The sequence below is a fragment of the Patagioenas fasciata genome, chromosome 1 (genome assembly GCF_037038585.1).
Source record: "Patagioenas fasciata isolate bPatFas1 chromosome 1, bPatFas1.hap1, whole genome shotgun sequence".
Classification (NCBI taxonomy): domain Eukaryota; kingdom Metazoa; phylum Chordata; class Aves; order Columbiformes; family Columbidae; genus Patagioenas; species Patagioenas fasciata.
The window spans coordinates 126,865,391-126,889,134 of NC_092520.1; the positions used below are offsets into that span (position 1 = coordinate 126,865,391).

Sequence of the window (23,744 nt, forward strand, 5' to 3'; positions counted from 1 at the left end):
CGGGTTCGAGGCTCGGAGGCGCTCCCGTGGGGTCCTGCGCCTTTCCCGCCCCGGCATTGCCATGGCAACGCCGTGAGCTGCGCGGCCAGGCCTGGTCTGGTGCTGTCATGGCGGAACCCAGCGCGGCGGTGAGTCACCCAAGGGGGGCTCCGGGGCCTCCCCGCCACACAGCACTGAAGCCTCGTTTCTCTGCTTCTCCCTAGGAGCAGCGCTGGCTGCAGGCGGCTCGGGACTTCATTCGCCGAGCGCTCCCGGGTCATGAGGGGCCTGGCGGGCCGGAGCCGCCGCCGCTGGACGCGGTGCTGCGATGCCTGCGGAGCGCAGGAGGCGGGGACCTGCCGCTCGCATACAGGTGACCGCGGTCGCCGAGAGAAGGGCAGGGGAGGCGAACGCAGGGGCGGCGAGGGATGAGGGGATGGAGTAGGGGGGCGTCCCCACGCTCGTCCTTCGCCCGTGCGCAACATGTTCTGGTGGGGTCGTTCCTCCCGCACTGTCCCACCATGTGGGGCCCGGCCGCAGCCACGGGCCGGCGGAGCGGAGTTGACGGGGTTCTGCCGGCAGCTCAGCACGGCGGCTGTGAGAGCAGCAGGAGCCCCGGGAGCGCCGCCTTTTCGTGTGCGCTGCCTGCCCCGGATGCTGGGGGTGGGAGGGATGTTGCCGGAGGCGGGTAACCGCATGCGGCTGGTTGGCTTCGATGCATCCCCGGTCGCTCTTGCGGTATGATTAAGCACCGTATCCGCTAGTCTGTGGTAGGTAGAGCACGTAACCAAAGTAGGGCATCTCGCTGAGAGCGAGCTGCGGTACTGCACGGCGTTTGCACGGCAGCTTCCCAGCTGGTCCTGCCGAGATGCTCAGAAGACTGTTCCTGGGGTTGGTCTCCGAGGCTGTTGGCCAGCTGAGGTCTGCCCTCAAGTGCATGTTATCATAACGGGAGAATCTAGGATAGTGTGGTGAGAGGCTTTTGAGTGCTTACCATCATAAAAAACACGCAACTTGCGGAGAGGCATCTACATTGGAAGGTTTGGCGCATCTGGATCTATTTCTCACTTGCTCCAGCTTACACTGGGAGAATGTTTATTAAAACCCCTGGCACAGCCGGTTTGGGGACAAAGCAACTGGAATTGATTAAGGACTTGTGGTCTTTAATGTTATACTAGCACTTTATAAATGTAGATGGTGGGTCTTTCACAGCAGCTAAACTACTCTCATCTAAGCCATCTTTTTTCCTATAGACTATATTGTATAATGTTTAAACCAGAATTTGGTTTATATTCAGGTGAATTCATAGAGAAGAGTTGAAGGTGGTTGGCATTTGCCTTGTATGAGGCCAATCATCTGTTTGTGAGCAGCATGCTACATCCACAGCTAACCATCAGGCTCTGGAGCACCAGAAGAGGGTCCAGTTAGTTGTCTGTATGTGTTAATTGGCATCCAGTAGACTGCTGTCATTTTGGTTTCTCCCAAAAAGCAGCCAACACGTGCAATGGAAACATGAGCAGAACTATGTTCTCCTTGAAGATCATAGATATCAGAATTATTCTCCATGCTGCTCTGTCTCTGAGGATGAAGCAATTTGTTTATGTCATTTTCAATTAATCTTCCTCCTGTTCAGATTCCTGCCAAATATACAACATAAGTACCTGCATAAGTTTATCTCTTCTGGTTTTTGGTGTTTGTTGGTTTTTATGATTGAGACCCATCACTTTTCTAGACTAGTTTCTGGCTTTGAACCTTTGATACCTGACTAACCAAGAGAAACTCTTCAAATTCATACTCTTTGAATTTGATGATATCCTGCTACTGAGCAAGTGGGTGTTATGAATAGAACTCTAGTTTCACAATCTAAAATTGTCAGCTAACCTCACTGAAAATAAGTACGAAAATCAGGAGCTGGAGACCAGTTTGTATTCACTCTTTGAGTGTTGACATTAGCATGGACAGCGGACTTTCATTAATTCTCTAGCATAGAGAGCCAGGATGTAAACAACGATGATGAATGCTGCCATGATCATATAAACACTGAAAAGGCATAGAATGTACTGAGGATGCTGCTCTATTCTCTCATATTCTGTACCATGGTCCGTCTAAGCATAATAGGTGCTGCACTGTGGATGGCTTCATATGTGGTTGATTTGATGTTACACCTCATTCTCCTTCCCTCTCCCCAAAGCCAGGAGGGTAGGTGGAAAGATTCAGGACTAGCTTGGTTGTGTTCTAGTGAGTGAAGGCCCAGTCTCAGATTACTGGCTTGCTGTCTCTCAGTTTTGTATTGTGTAAGCTATGCACAGCAGAGAATTTATTCCAAGACTTGTCACAATCTTCATCTAGAAGTTGTTTAACCTTGCTTTTACTACAGTTCAGCAATTTTAGTACCAAATGATGGAATTAGTCTATATTTACCTGTGTTTGTTAATGATATGTGAACTGTATTGAGCAGTTGTTGCGTTTTTTTCACAGAGTCTCCTATTCAAGCTAAAAATGTCTGAACTAATAACTGTTCTTCTTCCCACCTCCTCCCACATGTTCTTGAAAACACGTTCAATTTTATTAATTCTCAGTTTAATATTTTTGCAAGTCTTCTGCATGCCTGCTCAGGTAGCCAAAGTAGCAAAGGATTTATTTTTTGAGAGATGCTCAAGCAGAACAGACACGTTGACTGAGCTGAGAGAGATCGTTGATAAATGCCAGTGAATGAGTTGATTCTTGCCATGTGGTATCATCAGACCATGCCAATAGCCAAGGTTCTTCTGACTTGGCTAAGCTTCGTCCACTGTAATCATCACTGTAATCTCCAAACTTTGTAGACTGAGTTTTTCCTACATCATTCTGTATTCTTGCTTTTCTTTTTTTTTCCAGTTTCATCTCCATCTCTGACCTACAACATCAGCAATGCATGCCGTGCTGCAGCCACCTGACCTGGAGCACTAATGAATTTAAAGAATGGGCACATCAAGGAGAAGGTGCTTTGCCCATGCAGAGTGCTTTGCCAAGGACTTACCTGATCTTGGTTGGCTACTTAACAGATAGAAGGCAAGAGAACAAAGAAGAATTGGTAGATGGTTGCCTATACATGAAAGACAATACTGGGATAATTCCGTGTGAGGTACGTCCTCAGTCTGAGGGATATTGTGTTTATTCCCACTTCTGGGACAGCATTACAGACCACAAGGGGCTTCAAATGGTCTGCCAAACTCTGTAGCAAGGGAAATAACACATCTATGTAATGGGCAGAAAATCAGCAAGCTTGTATCCTGGGGAGAGGATAGAACATGCCAAATTGGTCATTGTTAGGAGAAAAAATATTAGATGTGCTGACCTAGAAAAAAGAGACAGCCTAATGTACAGTTCTGTTAGATTCTCAACAGTATGAGGTGGCCTGGGAGGCCTGGAGGCCACGGCATTCACATCTATTTGTTGAATTCTAACTAGTGGAGCAGAAATAATTTTCTGGAGAGTTGTGTTGTGTGTTCAGTGATGCATTGGTGACATACTTTCAGGAAATAATAGCTTGCATGACAGTGGTATTGAATTAAAAGCCTTCTGAAGGTCATTGTAAGGCGAGTATAGATAAGGGTAACCCCTGGAGCGGTGATGAAATAGCACTGAGCTTGTGCTTTCCAAGGAGGTGAAGACCTGGAAAAGGTTATATTGGTATGAACTTCTAACCGAAAACACAGGGGAAAAGAGAGCAGGTGAGAATTTTAGAAAAATAGTCTAAAAATAACTAAGCCTTGCAGTGAATTAATTATCACCCTGCCAGAAAGGTGTGACTATAACCCAGGAAATGCCAGCTGTAGAGCTCAGCAAGTCTGTTCCAGATTTGCATCCCGAAGGACAGAGATTCTCCATACAGGATAAGAGAGTGGGCAGAAAACACTACTCTCATTAAGTAATGAAGCTCAGCAGTACAAGAGTTTGTGATGTGCATGCAAGGGCAAATTAGTAATGAACATTGTAAGTAAGGCTGAGAAAATATACTGTAACTCATTTCAAGCTTTTATCTCACAATCTTTTGTTTTAGCTCCTGCATTTTGAACTTGAGTGGCTGGAGTCACTGTTCCTCTTCCCAAGCTGGTCATATATACCACAGACAGACCAGAATGCAGCAGGGTACCTGGAAATCCTGGTGGATCCAGTGCCAGTAAATCTCCCAGAGGAAGTACCTACCAGCATTCCAGTCCCCTGCCCGGTGTCAGCTGAGCCACTGCTCACCTTCAGGTAAGCACCTGGCAGGCTCAACTCCATCATAACACTGTTGCTGTGATTTGGCAGGTACTGTGAAGAGCACTTGACTTAGGAAGAGCCAAATTCTGTTTCTGCCACAGGTGGAAGCATAACAGTGACTGGTGGAAGTAAAAGTTATAAAACAAAGCCACTTTTCATTAATCAGCTGTCTTCCAGGACTTTACTGGAAGTTTTTATTCTGTATTTTGACAAAATAAGACAAATCTTCATTATTTCTGGATGTATTCTGATTCTACAGAAAAGGACATAAGAACAAAGTGATGATTAAACTTTCACTGAGGCTAAAATCCACTCTTTAGATTAGCACAACTTTTTGTTTGTTTGTTTTTTTAACCTACAGTGAACCAAAAATGTTATTGAAAGTAATTGTAGATTCTAATACAAAATGAGTATACACCACCAGTCAAGTTCTTATCAGATTGATGAGATAAATGTGCCAGTTAAATGCCAGTTGATAAAAGTAACTGTTGTCTTTAGTGGAAATAATAATAATATGTGAAAATGTAGGGAGTGGAATTGCAAATCTTAATGAAGTTGATAATTTCATGTTGTGATGGATCATGTTTTCTCTTCTTGAGTAAAGAATTCTTGTGTAATTTAATAATGATAAGAAGTCATTAATCAGGCTGCTTTAGTTTCTTTTTAGTTCTCTTTTGTTTTAATTGGTTTTATCTGCTTGTGAGAAACTTACTTTAAGCTTAAGTGTTTGATTAAGTCAACAGACCTTTCTAAACAAGAAGACTTTCCATATTTCAATGTATGCTCTCATTTTTTTTAAATGTGAAAGGGATTTAGTATATAAAAATTAAAACAAGAATTTTTTAGCCAAATATTGTTTTGAAAACCTCTCTGAGAGATGGTCTATATTACCTCGTTGGATTCTTTATTTCCAGAAAGTGCATGCTGCATATTTTGTTTATTTTGCTTTTGTGATATGAAAGCTCTTTTTCTATCTCTGATTTCTTTTGCCTCCTCAATTGCCTTGTAGGATTCCATGTAAGGAAAGATCAAAACTCACTGTGGCAGGTGAATTGGCCAGACTCGGGCCTCTGCTTTGTATTAGCCACAAGACATTCTTCTTTCTGTTTCTGAAGTGCTTCACCTCAGCTGTTTTGTTCCCTGTGTTGGTGCAGGTAAGACCTTGGAATTTTGCTCACGAATTTCACCATCTGTATCTGTCAGTGTGCTGGTTGATTATTTCTTTGAAGTTTGCCCTTGGCTTCCCAGTTGGGTTTATTCTTCCTTTTACTAGTTATTATGGCGGGGTTTTGTTGTTGTTTTGTGGTTCATTGTTGGTTTGGTTTTTTGTGTGTTTTGGGGGGGGATTTTTGTTTTGTTGTGGTTGGTTGGTTGATTTCTGTGTGTGTGTTTTTTGGTTTGGGGTATTTTTTGTCATTCCATGCAGCTTTATATGTAAGAAGTCTAGTTCTGTGCCCTGCAGAAATACAGCCCTCCTCCCTCATGCAGTTGCAGTGACCCTGAACAGCTTGCAGATATCACCCTTTTGCTAAGAGTGCGAGGTAGTCCTCTTTAAAGAAAAGCTTTTTTGGGTGGGTTATTTGAGTCAGGAAGAATTTTTCCAGTGCAGGAGATGCTGATGTTGATTTTGGTTTCTCTGCTCTAGAAGCCCAACCAGCTGGCATGGCATCATACCCTCCAGCTGGGTCACAGGTACACAATAACAGGCCTGAGAGTGTCCAGCCTGAAGAAATCTGGACAAAGAATGTTTGTCACCGGTGTTTCTTCCTGCCTTCTGCCCTACTGTGCAGAGCAGGTGAGCGAGCAGCCAGTGGACAGTGCTTGGGAAGGAGAATCCACTCCATCTTCTTCCCTTGAGACTGCTGAGCAGCTCAGTGGTTCCTTGGAGCTGGGAGTTGAAGAGGAGAGGCCAGCGTCAACCAAAGAATCCAAGATCATCTCATATGTGGTAAGGATTCATAGGGTTAGCCTTTGCCCACTTGTCCTCTAGGGTTTCAGCTCCTGGCCTGCAAGGTCTTATGTTCATCATTAATTTATTTTCCTGTTGCTTGGGCCTATGAGTCTCTTATATTCTGAGAGTCTCTACACTCCTGTAACTTTCTGTTTACTTTCCATTTAGGGAACTGTCACCAAAATACTCAATGTCAAAGCTGGTCTTTTTTTACTTGATAACAAAGTCTGCTTGTGCCTCGCTTACCAGCAGTTGTTGAACTCTGCACGTGGACTCCGACCAGGAGCATGTGTGGAGGTAAGCTGGAAATTATGAGACATAAAGTGTTCAGTGGAAAAGACTGGGGATGGATCACAAGTGTGTGGGTCAACAGAAGACTATGGGAATATTTGCATTATTTCAGCAAGTATCTGGAAAAAAAATTGGGATCTTACTGTCTATGTCATAAGAGTCAAAATTATTATCTAATTCCTTCTTAAGCAGTGTCACGCCCCTCAGTCCCATTTGATTTGTAGACAATCCAGTAGAGTGACAAGGGTGGCGGTTTTGAGGAGTGGTGGCAGACCAGCTATCTCCTCTCTTAAGTTGTATATCTTGTGTATCTCAGCTCATCGATGTCCACCTCCTGCAGAAGCCTCTGGTATCCTTCCCTTTCATTGTACTTGGTGCTTGCCTGAGCAGCACTGTTGTGCTGAAGAGTTTTTCAAGGCTCAGCACCCCCTACCAGCCCCCAGCCTCTTCAGGAAATCTCTACTTACAGCTGCTCTTTCGCCACAATCTTGGTATGCCACTCTACCTCTGGCTGGTGAGCCTCCTGGAGACATTTGAGGAAAGGTGAGGACAGCTCTTCTGAAGTTGGTCTATACATAAATATGCTTTGTAGGCTACCCAGGTACCTTCTAGACCAAGAGTGCACAAAATTACCATGCTTGGATACTAATAGCAGCAGCAATTACTTCTGGTTTGCTGGCCTAAATAAGCCATTCATCTAGATTTCACACCATGTCCAGTTGCTTGTACCTTGCAGTTGCTCTTAAGAGAAAATCCTGTACATTTGAGTGCATATGCAGTAAGCCCACTGCTCTCAGGAAGCTGCAGCACTCCAGAGCGTGTGCTCACGTACTTCTGCCTAGGAAGTTTTGTCCTGACATACAGATGCACCATAGGGATGTGTGCCTGCCAGTGCGGTTTGCTTGACAAATCAAGATGGGCACTGAGGCTGAAGCTGAAAACCGCTGCTGCAGCCACATCACAACTGATATAAAGGCTCTCATGTCCTGGCTACTCAGCATATCATTTTGAGATATTCTGAGTATTGCTAGTAGTGTGAGCATTCATTTGAGAACCTCTGTTTTAGCAGATTTTCCCACACATACCTACTTATCTCCTGGTCTTCCAGATGGCTTCCTTCTCTCCCTGAAGGCTGCACTCTGCATGACAGCTGTGGGCCAGTTTCTAGGTTTACTTCTGGGTTCTCTTAGTGAAAATATTTGTGTTTTTTCTGGAAAAGTTATGGCTGATCACTGTAACTGCTGCCTTGGACTTAAGAAACTATAATGTATATATTTAATCTCAGGCAGTCCAGCAGCAGTTTATAGAATGTCTTCCTGTGCTTTACTGGCACTGTGGAATTTTTACTATGCTTTCCAATAAAACAGCTTCAGTTTTTTCCTGGGAATGATACTAGCCATAGGTTTCAGTTCTTATTAGCTTTTTTACTTCATTTAAATGTGATTACCAAGTCATGCTACTACTTGAAGAGTGTTCCAGTGAGTTAGTTGCTATCTCTTTTTATTTGAGTTTGTTTTCTGTTTTTAAGTCACTATTTTGACTGGCAGCGCTTCCAGGCATTCAAAAGCAGTGAGCTAAATTCTGAAGGGAGGAGTGCAATGCAAGGGAAATATTGGAACAACAGCAGTCTGTGGTTGTTTTTGTCTTGTGATTTATTTATTTTTTGTTTTGCATCCTGTAGAAGAAAGCCAAGTACACCTAACATGAGTAATAATATCAAACTTAGCTGAAATGCATAGAGATCTATTTGTGTGACTTAGAGGGAGGTTATTTGTCCACTTGAGTTTCGAGGTTTTGCCAGTCTGTTAATTTCTGTATGTTTTCCTGTTCCTTGTCTGCTTGCCTGACATAAATCTGCATTGCTCTTAAATGTTCCTTTTTTAAAGCACTTCTTGTTCTTTTTGCACTCTTCTTAGTTCTTGTCCTACAGAGCACATTCACTCATAACAAGTAGAAAGAATCCCTGACTTACACGCAAAACTTACGGAGAGGTGAGGACTGCTAATACTTCTAAATGTCTTTTTGTTTGTTTGTTTCAGGTTTTCTTGTTTCTTTGGACGCTGTACACTGTTGCTTAGCTCTACACACCGAAACCCTAGAGCTGCTGAGAAGTTTCTTGTCCCCCTTTTGCAAGCTATGGTTCCAGATAGAGAGGAAGCAAGAGATATTTATAATGAAATCCTAGCAAAAATACACCAGTGTCCGCTGCAAAAGGTGAGTAAATGCTCTGTGAGATGTTTCCTGTTTGTCTGATGGGAAGAATTGCAGCTGATTCTCTCTTTCTTTGTTTTTCGTTAGTGTTTGACCCTGAAGCCTCCATGCCAGGCCCCGTCTCTGTCTGCAGTTTACCGCATGGCAGAGCAGAAGAGCTGGGAAGGCTTTGGTCCATCACAGCTGCTTTCCCCCTTGGAGGCACAGCACATGGGCACCCAGGAGCTGAATCGCAGGCTGGCCTGGTCCTACTGCACACTCTCAGCAGGAAGTTTCCAGCCCCGACTGGTAAGTGCCTTCTTCCCTTTACTGTCTGTGCCTTGAGCATTCCCAGTTCCCCCCATGCCTTCCAGCACCCTGTCTGATGCACCTCTGTTCCTCATGTTAGGGAATGACACTGCTTTTTTTTACCTGTGGTGTGTTGGACGCAGGCTGAATTCGTACCGCTGTTACATACACTTTGATTTATGGCCTTCAAAGATGGGAAACGTTTGATGCTCTTTGCAGCTTCCTTTCTCTTGCAGATACTACTGGGTGTGCTGAGAGTCTCCTCCAGGAGCAGTTCCCTCCAGCTGCAGGACAAGACCAGCACGCTTCCCTGCGTGATATCCCATAAGGATGGCAGCCCCTTTGCCCATACAGCACTCCTAGGTATATCCCACTAAGCTAAATTTGAGAGCACTAGCATTTTGCTGTTCTGACATCCAGCTCCAAAACAAGGAAGGGGAGACCTGGTATTGGAGATGCTGAACTGTGACTGCCTGTCCCCATGACTTTAAAATGAGGAAACTGAGCATGCTGGTTTGTATTCTCTTTTTATTAGCTCAGCACCTTTGTCTGATGTGTTTGCAGGATCACTCTTGCAGGTGGAAAACTACCAGCTTGTAGTGGAGAGATTCCTTCAGACTGATTTTCCCTCCTGGGAGCAGCTGGAAAATCTGGAGTATGTGAGGGAGAAAAAAATCAGGCAAGTCCCTTTATTTAGTGCCCAATTAAAATAATCACTCTGCAGTTCCACAGCTATTTTGGACAATGGTAAACCTGCTTATCAGCATAATATTTCAGTGCCAAAGCAACTGTCCTTTGCTATTTGCAGGAAAGGAGTTCTTTATCAGCAACAAACCCATCATCTCCATTTTGTTCAGGATACACCCAACTTGGTAGCTGCCCTCTATTTCACCCTTTCCCACTGCTCCTGCTGAACATCTGCAGGGCACTCACCAGAAATGACTTTCCCAGAAAACCACTTGTTTCAGAGAGGCCCCTCTCAGGAACAGGGAGTTTCACTGCCACTGTTTGTTGTTTCAGTGTCTATGTGCAGTTCTACTTCGAGGATGTTCAGGTTCTCCACGCTGCTGAAGGACAAATCCAGAAAGGCCTTAGGAGTCGGAACAGCTCCTCTTTGAGGAAGAAGGATAGTGGCAGCTTAACATCTGAGCTGGAAACCCCAGAGGCAAAAATGCTGAAATTGGAGGATCCCAAGCCAGATACTCAGAGCGCTGAGGACTGTCAGAAGGGCCAGAGCACCAATACAAGAACCAGCTGTGTATCTCGCCTATTCTTGGTTACCCAGAAAGAGGGTCTTATGTTACGCAATTACCAACTACCAAGAGAAGGAGATGGAGAAGGACAGGAGCTGCAGCGCAGTTTCCAAGCCACTGTGCTGTGGTTGGGCACACCACAGCTCTGGAGCCACTCCAGAGATACTGGGAATCCACTGGAGCTGGAGGAGACCAGCTGTGATGGAGAAGAGGGCATCACACAGCATGAAGTGAGGCAGGAGGCAGCTTTAAGGGATGGTTTGATAAGGCTGGAACTGGCTTCTCAGGGGGCTTTTGTAATAATTAAGGATCTAGGCTCCTAATCGATTAGACTGATTTTTGTTTTGGTTATCCTTGATGATGCTAACCTTACTTATCAAGCAAGACATCCTCTGCTGGGCTTGCTCTCTTTTTGCTGTATTTTTCATTCTACCTTTTTCCTAACATCTCCCATCACCTTCCCTGCCCCTCCCCCCCCCCCCTCCCCTCCCGCACCAGGCACTACTGCTCTTCATGGGGAAGTCTCTGCGATGGTTTCCATTTCTGCACCTGGAAGGGCTGTATCGCTTCATCGTGCCCCACTGCTCGGTAAGAGAGATGTTGTCCTGCTGTTTCCTGTTGGAGATATTTTACTGAACTGCATGTGGGAGTTGAGGAGTCAGAGGGTGACTAAGCTCTTTCTAAGGCTTCAAATTCCCGTCTGTCTTGCCAAGGAACTGCTTCAGTTCTGTTTGGTTTAAATTAACAGAGCTCCAAGTTCAGTGGATATTTTTTTCTGTAAACCATCGTTCTTTAGTGGCCCTTTTTTCATATATAGCCTTCTTTTCCTTCCTTTAATAGTCCTCTTTCTTGCCTTATCGCTCTTTTCTCAGGACTTGGAAGTGTTTGACAAGCTTTGTTTTCCACCTGTGCCAGCAAAGTTCCTGAGCATGTCATCCTGCCCCCTGTGTCTGCCTGTCCAAGATACCTGGCACTTACAGCATGAGACGTGGATATCCTGTCTGACTGAGCACCAGGTATGCTGTACCTTAGTGCTCTGGGCTTTCACAGGAGACTTAGATCTCTCTAGAACTAGCTCAGAAAACTGCCTGTACAGAATGTCTTGTTGATGAGACCATTCTGCTCTAAGCTCTGTCAGAATCTGCTGCTGGGCTTCATGTTTTCCTGCCTCAGAATTAATCCAGGGAGGAAGCAACAGTTGCTTGATGTAGCTCTAAGCATGCTGAGCTTGTTTTTACTGCTCTAGCTGGACATAGCTATGAACTACAACCCATCTGAGTCTCTGCTTCCCCCACTTCTAGCTGGCAGCCAGATTGGTATTGAGAGGCATGGACAAGAGAATTTCCTCCATTCCAGAAGTACTTAGCAACAGGTACGTTGGTCTGTCCCAAATTAGATGTGATGGTGCCTCAGGGAATATGTTTGCATTTGTCTTTATTGGAGGTAGTACTACATTAAACAGAGGTTAATTATATGCCCTAGGAATACGGTTTGGACATCTTCCTATGTGCAAGTAATCCAGACTGACCCCATCCTGTTTATCAAAGTTAAAGGGATTGCCGGTGACAAAACTGAAAAATGGTGTCCAGAAAATGTTTGAGCTACAACTAGTGCGGACTAGATTCTGAAGGTCTCTGCTAAATTCCTGTCAGAATTGGAAATATGCCCAACAGGGAAAATTTTTGTTGTGTTTTGATTGTTTTAGCATAACTTGTTCAAACAAATAGTGGGGTTAGAAGCTTTTCTGTTCAAAGCATGTTTAACCTGGGGTGATATGCATGCCCACTGAAATCTTCACCAGTGCCTTACGGTAAACTGAGTTTTTCTTTGGTTGACTTCTTCCTTTAATTAAGAAAAAGCAATTAGGAGTTAAGCAGATAGGAAGGCTGTAATCCCTTTCTTCTTCTTCACTGCTGAGCCTGAAGAAGCAGAAAGTGAGTTAAAGGGGCCTCTTGTCCCTGGGTGGGGTACACTGCAGCAAGCTCGCTTCAGTCCAGTAGCTCAGGTGCTCAAGGGCAGGTTCCCCTGAAACTGGGATCAAGCAACAACATTCTTCTGCCTCCTGTCTTTGTGGCAATCTTGGCATCAGGCCTTCTTCCACTCCCTTTGTCTTCAGGCAGGACAGAAATCCCATTCTGCTCTCAGTTTCACAGGTTCCCTTGTTTCTTTCTCTGGCGAGATAGTGGAGAGGACCTTGTGTGCCTCTCCCAAGAATGAGAAGACATCTGTGACTCTTGGCCTTCGAAAGCAGAAAGGTAAGATTGTGACAGCCTGTGAGAAAGACAGTATGCTTGGCTAACTGTGCTTCTGTATCTGAGGATAGTAGAAGTATGCCAAGACATTGCATCCCATAGCCTGTCAGAGGGCTGGGAAACTACAGTGCAAGTGTGTTGGGGATGGGGATGTACCTGGAAAATCTGTGGGGTGGAACAGTGATAGCCTCATTGTAATGGGAGAGAAAACGCCTCTAGCAGGTCCAGGCTTGGTGACAGACTATGCTACCTGCATGTGAACTCATGGTATGTGTGGTTTTGTGTCTCCTCAGGGAGTTTGCTAGCCAGTGATCACACCGTGAAGCTCAGCATCTCAGTTGCTTCGGGCTCTCCTGGTGTGGTGGACATTTACATTGCTGCCACCTATTTGCAGCATCTCCAGGGTTTGCTACCTGGAGCCAAGATCCTCTTCCAGAACTTGGAACGCAAAATCTCCAGGTACCCCTGTCTTTGAGCCCTGATCTGGGCCCCAGTTCTGACCTCTCTTGCTGTCTTTGAAACCATCTCTAAATCTTTCCTCTTGTGGACTTTCCTCATGCCTTGCTCATGCCTTCCTGTCTCCCAGTCCCTTGCTACAAATTATTTTCCTACCATGTTAGAGATGAAGACCAGCCCAGCCATGCCAAGGGAACTAAGCAGTTTGGTTTCTACGAGCTCTTCCTGACATCTACTCTTTCCTATTGCAGATTCCATAACGTTTACTGCACCTACATTGCCTCCAGTTGTGTAAGCATCATATCTCTACCAGCTTTTCCCTTACCTTCAAGGTGAGTCCTGGGTTTCTTCCCACTTTACAGTGTCCCAAGAAATGTTTCTGTGTTCCAAGCTTCTCACATTTGTGTTTCTTCCAGTCCTGCAGGAGAAGGATTGTCCCCCCCACTAGTGTTTTTGTCCAACTTGCAACCTCACCTGCAACACCTGCCTAAGGCACGGATTTTATGCCATTTGTCCTGTGTACTGACTCTGTCCCTGCAATGGGTTTGCTCACTTTGCAGCAGCATCTTCAAAGAGGTATTCAAGCTTCCACAGAGATAACTTGTGAGGAGCCTGGCAGATTTTCTACTCTGACACATCCTCTGCTACCATGTAGAGAAAATAAGAGTTCCTATCCCAATTCCAAAAATGTCTTTTTCCAGTGTCTGAAACAGACTTGCTTGTTAGAAGGGGACCAAAATGACAACTGATTAGAAGTGTGCATCTGATATCAGGCAGGCTGGCAGCTAGTACTGGGGATGAAGGACATTCAGGAGGAGAATCCTGCTTTGTTAATGCTCTGCTTTTCCCATGTTCACTGCTGTTGGGTGTCAGCACCTTGCAGCAGATGATTTTTCTCCCCATACAAACTTTTCTGAAGACACTCATTGAAAACACAGTGAAGATTTTTAATCCTTTGCATACTTTATTAGGCGAGGGTTTAAAGAAGCAGTGGCCCTTCCCCTTCTCTCTGTTATACGCACCCATACGTAGCTGTAGCTTTACTCTTCCTTCAGGGGAGGTGCACCCGTGACAATCCACTGTGTCCATCACGCACAGGAGTAAGGCAAGCCAGTGCACGGTAAGTGCTGTAGAGATGGGAAGAGGTGGGTGGGAGGGAACAAATTACACCACAGAGGGGAGGGAAAAATCAGATCAAGGATGGAATGTGGACAGAATAGCAAAGACAGAATTTAGAGTTGTCATGTCTTCCCAGATGTGAACAAAACTTCCTTTCTCTTTACTGAGATCCTTTGTCTGGGACATGAGCCTTGCAAGGGTGCCAGGCATTGTCCTGACCTCCCTCTGCATCTTAATCTGCCTACTCTATCCATAGGGTGCTGGTGGAGGACGGAACAGGTGAAGCTTTCGTGCTGTGCAGGAATCAACACGTGGCAGCAATGCTGGGCCTGAGCCTTCTCGAGTGGGAAGCTCTGCAGAACTGTGTGCAGACCAGGGGCAGAGTGTCCATTCAGCATGGAGAAGCTACTGGCACTGGTGTGAGTGGGTTATTTTGGTAGCAGTAGCAATTGCAGCGTGCTGGGCTCGAGCCTCAACTAGACTGGATATCCCTTTGCTGTGGGTGTTCCAGTGGCTCCTTGGCTCCCTCTGCACATTCACTGGCAGCACACCCTTTCCTTCCTCAGTGTGTTGAGGAACCTGAGGATCTCATTGCTTGCTACCTAAGGAATCTGTGCAGGAGTCCTCTCATCTGTCGCCCTATCCTGCTGGATTTCAGCCTAGACAGGAAGCCATCCAAGATTCTGCAGCCTGGTAAGCAAACACTGTTGGCTTTTGTAATATTTAGCATGGGAAGGAAGGAGGGAGCTGTCTCACCAGGCTGTGGAAGGAGAGCTGCCTTCACTGCCCACAAAGCAAGATCTTTGGAGGATTTTCATGGAATTGTGGGTGGGGATTGTATGTGCTTGTGTGATAGTGATGACAGGAGAGAACATGTTTCATTAGCATCCCTCTTTTGCCCTCCCATCCACCAGAGTTAAGGTACAGGTTTATTTCTGTGGGGTGTCTCTTACACACAAAGCCTTCTCTGTTTTAGAGCAAGGTTCTCTGTCCTTCAATGGGACGGGGTTCTGGCCAGCCAGAGTTACTGTGCAGACCTCTCAAATCAAGTGGGTTTAAACTTCAAACAGGTAGAGTCAAGACTAGGCCTGGAAATCCTCATCATGGCCGTGGAATTTAAAGTTCTGAAGAGTCTGGAATTCATGGATGCTGATATCTGAACTCAGGATGCCACAACTGCACAGTTGCTGCATCAAGGGGACATTCTTCTTAGCTGCTTGCGCTAACACTAGTGCTTGACTTCTAAGTCCAGGTGCTGTAGGGGTTGATTTGCTAAGCTCACCAGAGGATGCTCTGCTGTGGAGACAATATCTTTTGGCTATCATGTAATGCTGTCTGTAAGGCCAGGCTGCTGATAGTGAGAAAAAAATACAAAGCTCAGTGCATCAACTATGTGAGCAGCACGTATATAGTTCGCAACATTTCACAGCACAAAATGTCTGTTTCCTCCAGGCTGGAGGGATTCTGGCCAAATGCATTCATCTGCTCACATCCTGGATTCATTAATCATGCTGTCCTTTGAGGTTTAGCAGATGCCAAGAAGCTGCTGCAAGACCTTCCCACCTCCAGAAGCTTCTACAGCTGTGTGCTAGAACAGAGCAGGAGCCCTGTACTGAATTGTTACAGGTTCTGTTTTTCCCCTTCAGCTCCACTGCAGCTGAGAAACTTTCGGTGCCATGAAATGGAGTTTGTGTCGCAAGTGGGACCTCGGCTGAGCCTGCTGTGCCTGAATGTGGAGGAAGTGGAACAAGATGCCTTAAGCTATCTGAACAGTGAGAGGATTAGGACATCTGGTCACTGCCGAGTGGGAGCCACTGCTTAACATCTCTCTGAGTAGGAGAGGAACTATGGAAATAACTACTGGGAGTGGGAGCCTTTTTTATTTCCTTTCCAGTGGGAGCATGGGCCTGTGAGCACAGGGTGAAGGGTGCAATCAAGAAGCTGCTCTGATTTGTGGAATTCCTGAATGGTCATTCTGGACCATTGCCATCATTGCTACTGGGCTATGTTTTAGAAGAGAGATGTTCAATATTTCCACATGATAATGGTTGCTCTGGGCATAGGGCACACAGTGTGTGTATGTTATGTGGTAGTATCTACTGAATAAAGCCATTAAAATACAGTTTAAATAACATCGTATGTGTTTTGGTATTATGGTTTGCTTGCTATATGGGGAATGAGGCAGAGTGTAGATCCTTGGTTTATGAGCCAGAGCCTGGCATTTTGCAGGTCATTCACTGTCTTCATGTGGAACTGTACAGTTGCAACAAGGGATAGTCTTCTTAACCCAATTGAAATCATTAAAATTGTGTTTTTAAAGCACTTCCTTCCTCCAATAAAAGAAAGGAAGTAAATAAGTTACTGTTTGGAAACTAAATCATGGTACTAAATCACAGGACTATATGAACATTGTTCCGCATCTTGAACAGTGGCCTGAACATTACGTGGGGCTAGTAACAAGAGGAAGGCAGTGAGCTGTGGTACAAATTCACAATGTGCTACAGGCTTGTCCATTTGTTCCTTATTAGGAAGGGGATGGCTGCAATGGCACGTGTCAGTATCCATGATAACACAGCAGACTAACGGATACAACAGGATCACCATTTGAAGAGATTCCTCTCCTGTGATGACCAAGTGTTCTGCTCTTGCTTTTGGCAAAATAACATCCAGATCCTTCATCTTCTGCTATAGGTTAGTAAATTCCACACACTTCCCCACCTTACTCTGTGTGCAGGCAGTATATTTGAACAGATACTCTATTTTGGGTTGATTTGTTCAGTGTTTCCCCCTGCCTTTCCCCTTTCTCCCGTAGTTTGAGCCTTATATTAAACTTCAAGTGATGGGTTTATTGAGTGTGTGTAAAGTACCTTCCCTCTCAAGACTTGCTTGGCAGCTTCTAAGACCAAAGCACAAGTGGCACAAAAGTCCTGATAGATGCCACCATTCAAAGTTGCCAAAACAACTTAAAACAAAAGGTCTACACATGTTTTGCTGTGACAGTCTTTTCTTCTGTAGGTGCTTTCCGTGAAAGGGTAATGATTTTGCTGAAGGTTGCCCCCCACCATCCCCAAAGAAAACAAAACAAAACATAGAAGCAAACAAAAAAAACCCAACTCTCAGCCTGAGGAAAATGTTGACTGCAAGTGGTGTAGATTAAGAGATAAAAATCTTATTTACCTATTAAAGTATTCGTACTACTAAATATGAATAACATCATAACAGACAGTGTTACAGGAATAGATAAGAAATGCTAGATAATAGAGACATTTAAAAACACACATACAAAAAAGGAAAATTTGTCTCTATAGTTGTAACTGTGCTTAATAACTGGTTTTGAACATTTGAACTTTCCAGTAGTATCATACTACTCTCCCTCTTTTCATCCTCATTATATGTGTTATTATTCTGTCTGCTGCTACACTTGCTACTCACCTGATCCTCTTTTATTTCACGTTAAAAATGCAATCATCAGTCCTTATATAGGCTGTCTGCCAGCTTGAAGACATAACACTTACTCCGGGCCTGTTGGCTATTTTCTAATCCATCAGTGTTTTGCCATTCACAAAATCTTTTTCAGAGAGTGAGTTTGATTATAGTCTTCTGAGAAGACTGAATAGATGAACTGGCTCTCTTATTTACAGTTTTATTAGTGTGTTTAGGGAATCACAGGACGTGAGACGGATTAATCACATCTCTTTGGAGGGAATTAAGGTTTCCTTGCTTTTTGTACTCTGACTTTGAAGGATCAGTTCTCGGATGCATTGCAGGAAATGCTTTTCCTGTTTGTCTCGGACCTTCTGCCTACAATCAGAATTCTGGTCACTGGGTTACTTCAGACAAGAGAACATATCTTGTTCTTGTGATCAGTGTTTTTCCTTTATTTATGCAATTCTCCTTAATGTGTTCCTTACTCTCTGAAGCCAAACAAAGGATCCTGATGTTGTCGTGGGTAAGAAGTGATAATACAAGAGAGAAATCATCTGACTTCATGTTTGTGCTACTACATGCTCTGAAACTGTGAGGAGCTCTTTGAGTTCTCAGCCCAAGAGGAAGGAAAGCATGAAGTGTGTCCTGCCATCAGGGTAGCTGTAGTAACTGTGTGGAAAGACAGAGGTGTTCCTTTTAGCTGATTTCATGTAGCCCTCCAGTTCATCACCTGTTCACCTCTAGAGCCTACCACCCAAAGCCGAAGCTGGTGACTACCAAAGGCAGCTGTCCTGTGCTTTGACTGTCCACAACCGTCCTTATTCCAGGTCCTGATGGGAGTGCTCAGGCTGGCTGCTCCCTCCAGCCCTGTTCCAGGTATCCCTACTAGGTGCTGTCTACTGAAGGTGCTGCACGTGCAGTGGAGTTGTCTGACTAAAGCGGGTGCAAGCGAGGCTTGCACTGCAGCAGCCTCAGGAGGAGGGAGAGGAAAATGTCCGTGCTACTTTGCACACATGGATTGTAGCTAAGGTTCAGAGAGTGTGCAGAGAAAGTTGAGGAGGAAAGGAAAAGAGAGTGAGGGGACAAGTAAGAGATGATGATCAATGGTGTAAGAGAAGAGAAGAGAAGAGTTGGAGAAGCCAGCAGGAAGCCTGTGGGAGGGATGAGCCACGTGTCCCACCTTAAAGGTGAGGATGGGGAGAAGATGGGCACAGGGGAAAGACACATCCTTCTATTCTGGCAGGCTTGAGATAAATCTGCTGCTGTAATAAAACTCATCAAAAAGTCTACACATACACCGAGCATATACGTTTTTGAGTTTTCCTTTCCAGGTTTACCTCCAGGTCCAGCAGTGTTTCTGATTGTTTTATAGACACTTTATATTGACAGCAGATATAGGGGAAGCAGAAGAATCCAGTGAGAGGCTGGAAGGGAAGAGGACACTGATTCTGTGTTCTGGTTCACCAGCTGCAAGTTGGTCCACCTTGTAATGCTGAAATCTGCAGCAGAAGAATAGTGAGAGGCTACCAGAATGAGGAACACAGCAGGGAAGGCAAAATGAGTGTGTATATTTATTCCTCACCATTTTTATGAATATTGAGAAAGATAGACCCTCTCTCTTGTGCTGGAGACCCACAGCTGTGAAGCCCTCAGCATAGAAGAGTTATGACCCTTCTCATATGGAACAAGAAAAGATATCCAGACTTTTGGGAAAGTTTGAATTCCTGTGAATAAGGTGGCCTTTTAAATAAACTGGGTGGGCTGGAGTCAGGGAGATTGTCATTAGTAAGAACTAAAGGGGCCTGCTGGTTTGGTATAAAAAAAGCATCTAAGCTGAACTGGCTAAAGAAAGCATCAAAAGTTGGGGTTGTTGGTTGGCTGGTTTGGTTTTGGCTAACATTCAAAGGAATACATTCTTCTGAAGTGTGTCCCTCCTTCCCAATTCCCTGGCAGTTCTGTCCCTGTGCCAAGGGAACAATTATTACCATGAAAAACATCTGAAATAGCATGACCAAACCAGTCCTTTTCCATCACCCCAGGACAAAGAGAGAGCTTTGGATTAACCATGAATTTCAGTCCCTTCTGTGACTGAAACCGCTCTCTGGCACAAGGGTGGTGGTGCTGCCAGCCTCCCCATGATGCACACAGATGCACTGTGTAAACTCTCTTCTTTCCCCCCCCCACCATGCCTGTGGTCTCTGGGTGGTATTAAACCCTACCTGTCACTTTGATGTTGCCTGTAGCCTTGGCAATGTTATTTTCAATCACACAGGTGTAGGTGGCATTTACAGTAATGTTGTGCAGAAAGGAAACCACTTTCAGAGTGATGTTTTCAGCATTCAGCTCATAGCTAGTGTTGGCAAAGTGAGGTAGGTACTCCCCGCTGTTGCTGTAGGCTGTCCAGTGCACAGCCGGTCGAGGGAACCAGCGTGGTGCTTCGCACTGCAATGTGTCCCCACTGCTGCTGTTCTCCATGTGGACCTTGGGGGTGCTGAAGGCTTCAGGAGGGAAAAAGGGGACAGAATCAGAAAAAGGCAAATGTCTAGGAACTGGGTATGAAACATCCAGTTGCGCCTGCTGGTGAGTCCTGGATATTTCTAGGGTACTTGCTGCTTAGCATCACAGCACCGCACATAGCCAAACGAAACACAGGGGCTCAGACAGAGGTCTGTACATGTTGGGCTATTGGGATGTGGATATATGGGATCTAAAGACTCCTAGGACAAGGCATTCCAGATTGACAAGAACTGCTGAGGTTGTGGCACAGCTTTAATGTCTTTAATTCTGCTTACCAGTCACGAGTTGGGTCCTGGGCTCCTAAAACAAGCATTTCAGGAGAGCTGCTGGACACCCAACCTCCCAGAGGGTACTGAGCTCAGGACCTGGTCAGTCTGAGGCTGCCTGTGTCTGTCAAACACCCAGCTTCCCTGGGCAAGAACCACAGCCGACACAGCCTCACCCACCGCTGCTGAAGGCTGGGGGCTGAAAGGAGGCACCTGCTATTTTTGTCAGGGAGAGGCTTGACAAAAATGATTTTTTTTATTAGAGACTGGGGGCAGGGGAAGATGACTCACCCTCTCCGCTGACTGAGAAGGGAGCCTGACCAACACCTACAGCTTTGTGATGTGACTGATGCTAAATGGGGCTGCAGCCAAGGGAAGCTCCATCTGCACCTGCTGGGGCTGAGGACAGATAAAGGTGTGGACCGAGCTGCAGGATTTACATCAAGATCCCCAGATGAAATGAGACATTTAAAGCCTATTGCAAACTAAGCCATATTTTAAAGCCAAGACCCTCTCAAATAAAACTTTGTTAGCCTTGATCTCTGTATATCCATTGTATTTCGCACATATGCATATGTGAAGAAAAATAAGAGTTTTTTTTAGGACAGCAGAGTTCGCTGACCTTGATGGAAATAATACCTAATGTAGCATTTCACATGTTTTCTCTAATGCCTTTTCTGTGTGGATTACCTTAAACATTGAATCAAGACACACAAAAGCAGGCAGATTCACAAGTTTTCAGGGAGGGGTAGGAGACCAAGTTCCCGTGGGACTTAAGCACCCCTCAGACATGAGCCAGAGCCCTCTGGCCTTGCTGTTACCTGCTGTAGTCCCAAGCAGTCCTTACAACCTTGTCATTGCAAGATTAAAGGCCTGTGAGCCCAGCATCCTGTTTTTTTAACTGCTTGAGAAAGTGCTTCACATGGCAAGGGAGCAGAAAACACACTTTCAGTGAGAAATGGGAGACCTTGAAGCAACACTGGCCAGACATTCCTGTGACACCAACTCTTGTATTGCCATTCTGTCCCAGGACAGAATGGGGAGTGACATGGGGAAGTGACTGCATCTCCAAGACATCTGTCACGAGCTTTCACACAGAAGCTGGTGCCCAGCTCCTGGTGCTTTGAGTCTGCTGGGCCAAAGAAGGAGGCTGGACCTACAGAAAAGCAGCTTGTCTCATTCAAGAGCTCTGCTGGTTACTTCTGTCCTGCCATGACTGCCCTGAAGAACAGAGGATCCCTCCACGCTGCTGCTATGTCTGACCTCACCACAAAAGTGGTCATCTGTCCTAAAAGTTTTTCCTCTCCAAACTTGAGCTGTTAGGCTCAAGGGATCATCAGATGTGCTTGGACCTCAGGGATCCCAGCAAAAGCCAGACAGAGAAACACCGAGACTACCTGTGCAGATCCACATTATCGATATCATGTAGCTGGTGTAACTCACCACAGTTTCATTAGAAAGACTCAGCGACTGCAGGAACAGGTAAAATACTGCTGAGCTCAGTGGGAGTGTGTTGGTTTGTGCCAGCAGTGAACACTGTGGCCAAGCCCAGAGGGTTCAGAAGTTAAGCACCCAGAAGTGAAAATTTATCTGTCTATGCTTGTTTTGAGGTTGACTCATAACAAGGTGAATGATAACTCTAGGAAATATGTAATACTTTGGTTACCTATGATATAGGCAGTTTTGTGCTTTCATAGTTGTTTTTAAAAACTGAATACATTAGAAAAACAGGAAAAAAAATAATAAATAGGCTACTATTTCTCCTGGCTGGAGATACGTCTTAATTCTAGAAAGAAAAAGCTATCATTTTATCTTTAACAGATACCAAATCTGGATCAGTTAGCTACTCCCATTCTTAGGGGCTCTTTCTAGTCAGTTAAGTAGCTGGTAGACTACGTGGTAAATAGAAGAATGAATACAACCAAGAGTATTAAAATAATAATATTTTCTGGAACAAGGATGTGGGAAGAGCGGGTAAGGCCAGAAAAAACTCTGGAAAAGTAAAAAACAAATGCTAGTCCTACTCAGGGGTGCAGGGCCTGATGGTGGTCGCTGGAGGAGCAAGCACCACTCCTGCAGCCCCTAGCACCAGCATAACCACAGGTATGTCCAACCAAGCTGCGTCAGCCTGCATTTTGCAGCAGGATTTTCTTCCTCGCACCCCTCACCTCCTGTCCTGTACCGCAGCACTGCCGCTCCACTCCCTCTGGCTGTGGTGACAGAGCACTGGTAGGTGCCAGCATCGGAGAGCTGCACGTCCCTCAGCTCCAGGGAAGCATTGCCACCCATCACTTGGTCTGCAAACACCGCCGTGCGGCCCTGAAATGACGCATCTTGCTCTTGCAGGTGGTCCTTCCCACCTTTAAACTCGTGAACCAACCCAGACACTCCTGCCTTGGCCCACCGGATTGCGATGCTGCTCATCTGGATGTCGGGCTCAAAAGTGCAGCCCAGGACACCGCGCTGGCCGATGTTCCCTGGAGACGTCAGCACCGTCACGATGATGGAGCGTTTTCCTGCAAGGAGGAAGCAAGGTGGCGTGAGAAAGGTGAGCTGTGACTGTGGAGAAAGGCCAGGCCGCCCTGCTGCTGTCGCGTACCAACCCCAAGGCTGAACAGGCACCGGCAAATCACAAGGACACCAGTAGCAGCTACCAGTGCTGCCAGGAGAGGTCAGCTGCCATGTCTGATACACCAAAACAAAGCACAGGAGCATTTCTTTAGCAGGCAGCACACTTCAAAAAGTAGCTACTCATATTTATTTGAGAAGGGTTTGCATGGTGTTTTCTTGCTTACTTATATGTGTCAAGGATTTTTCTCTTTGGAGCTGTCATGATTTTTGTGTCTTTTCTTAGTCATGACCTCCCTTTAATGCGATAGAAATGGGATTGCAGGGTGTAATGCTGGCAGAGAAATGAGAGGCTGCTCTTTCACCCTTACTGGATTCCAAACTGTTTTCTTCTGTTTAAAAAAAGTCAGCATTTCCCTTCCCTGGGGACACAGATGCTTCTCAAGTCAAATCCTAACCAGCAAGCCTAACTCCTTCCCAGACCTGGCTCCTCTTTCCCATGCAGCCCTTCCCCAAGCATCCTCAGTCAGCATGCCCCAAGGAGGCTACATTTCACCCAACACCAAAGCAACACATTTTTGTAATCTCTGAGGAAGGAGGGGAATATGGCCCATCCTGGCAGATGCTGCCCAGCTTCACAATAAATACCATCATCTCCTCCCACCTGGCAGAAGGAGCACGGTACATTCAGGACTTTCTGTATGTCTAGGGTTAGGGCCTCAAGCCCAAGGAAATTTCAGCTAATGCCACTACATCTCCAGCAGCACAGGCTGCACTACACTTATCGTCCACTTGCCTCAGCTGGCTTCCCATGGAGCAACAGATGGAGTTGAACATTTAAGTTGCTAACATGTCAGATAACTTAAAAAAAAGTAGTCTTAATTTCTACTGTGAAAGCAGCTACACCCTGGAGCCAGCCCAC

The 23,744-nt window shown here is 45.5% G+C and overlaps 2 protein-coding genes across 6 annotated transcripts in view; one reads left to right on the top strand and one right to left on the bottom strand.

The window, feature by feature from the left end:
- On the top strand, window positions 1-22,266 carry CTC1 (CST telomere replication complex component 1). 4 transcript variants are annotated; one of them, XR_010652485.2, is made up of 26 exons: window positions 1-128; window positions 204-352; window positions 2,857-3,103; window positions 4,022-4,218; window positions 5,234-5,378; window positions 5,870-6,172; window positions 6,344-6,472; window positions 6,783-7,009; window positions 8,506-8,680; window positions 8,765-8,965; window positions 9,202-9,328; window positions 9,530-9,644; window positions 9,986-10,448; window positions 10,717-10,806; window positions 11,091-11,234; window positions 11,520-11,590; window positions 12,364-12,473; window positions 12,764-12,929; window positions 13,178-13,258; window positions 13,343-13,502; window positions 13,982-14,046; window positions 14,302-14,464; window positions 14,612-14,738; window positions 15,692-15,878; window positions 16,574-16,736; window positions 20,518-22,266. XR_010652485.2 is itself a non-coding variant. In XM_065852006.2 (25 exons), exons 1-24 carry the CDS (start codon window positions 108-110, stop codon window positions 15,865-15,867), a joined length of 3,852 nt encoding a protein of 1,283 aa, XP_065708078.2. In that variant the 5' UTR covers window positions 1-107; the 3' UTR covers window positions 15,868-15,878; window positions 16,574-18,762. The 4 variants fall into 4 exon arrangements, 3 of the variants coding, with proteins under 3 accessions (XP_065708078.2, XP_065708068.2, XP_065708100.2); XM_065852006.2 differs by lacking the exon at window positions 20,518-22,266 and having other exon boundaries at window positions 16,574-18,762; XM_065851996.2 differs by lacking the exons at window positions 16,574-16,736; window positions 20,518-22,266 and having other exon boundaries at window positions 15,692-16,179.
- VTCN1 (V-set domain containing T cell activation inhibitor 1) overlaps window positions 18,849-23,744 on the bottom strand; it is a 10,088-nt gene continuing 5,192 nt past the window's right edge. Inside the window, exons 3-5 of one of the 2 annotated variants that reach the window (XM_065852035.2) lie at window positions 22,423-22,770; window positions 19,691-19,969; window positions 18,849-18,970 (exon numbers count right to left, since the gene is read on the bottom strand). In XM_065852035.2, the coding sequence (XP_065708107.2) occupies window positions 18,849-18,970; window positions 19,691-19,969; window positions 22,423-22,770 (749 nt within the window). Of the gene's footprint in view, window positions 18,995-19,690; window positions 19,970-22,422; window positions 22,771-23,744 lie in introns of both variants that reach the window. The other variant, XM_071814174.1, reaches the window with a different exon arrangement.

Coding starts and splice junctions, on each gene's coding strand:
- CTC1 (XM_065852006.2), top strand. CDS start 108: ATGGCGGAACCCAGCGCGGCG. Junction 10,807..11,090: donor TCATCGTGCCCCACTGCTCG/GTAAGAGAGATG, acceptor CTCTTTTCTCAG/GACTTGGAAGTGTTTGACAA. Junction 11,591..12,363: donor CCAGAAGTACTTAGCAACAG/GTACGTTGGTCT, acceptor TTCTGCTCTCAG/TTTCACAGGTTCCCTTGTTT.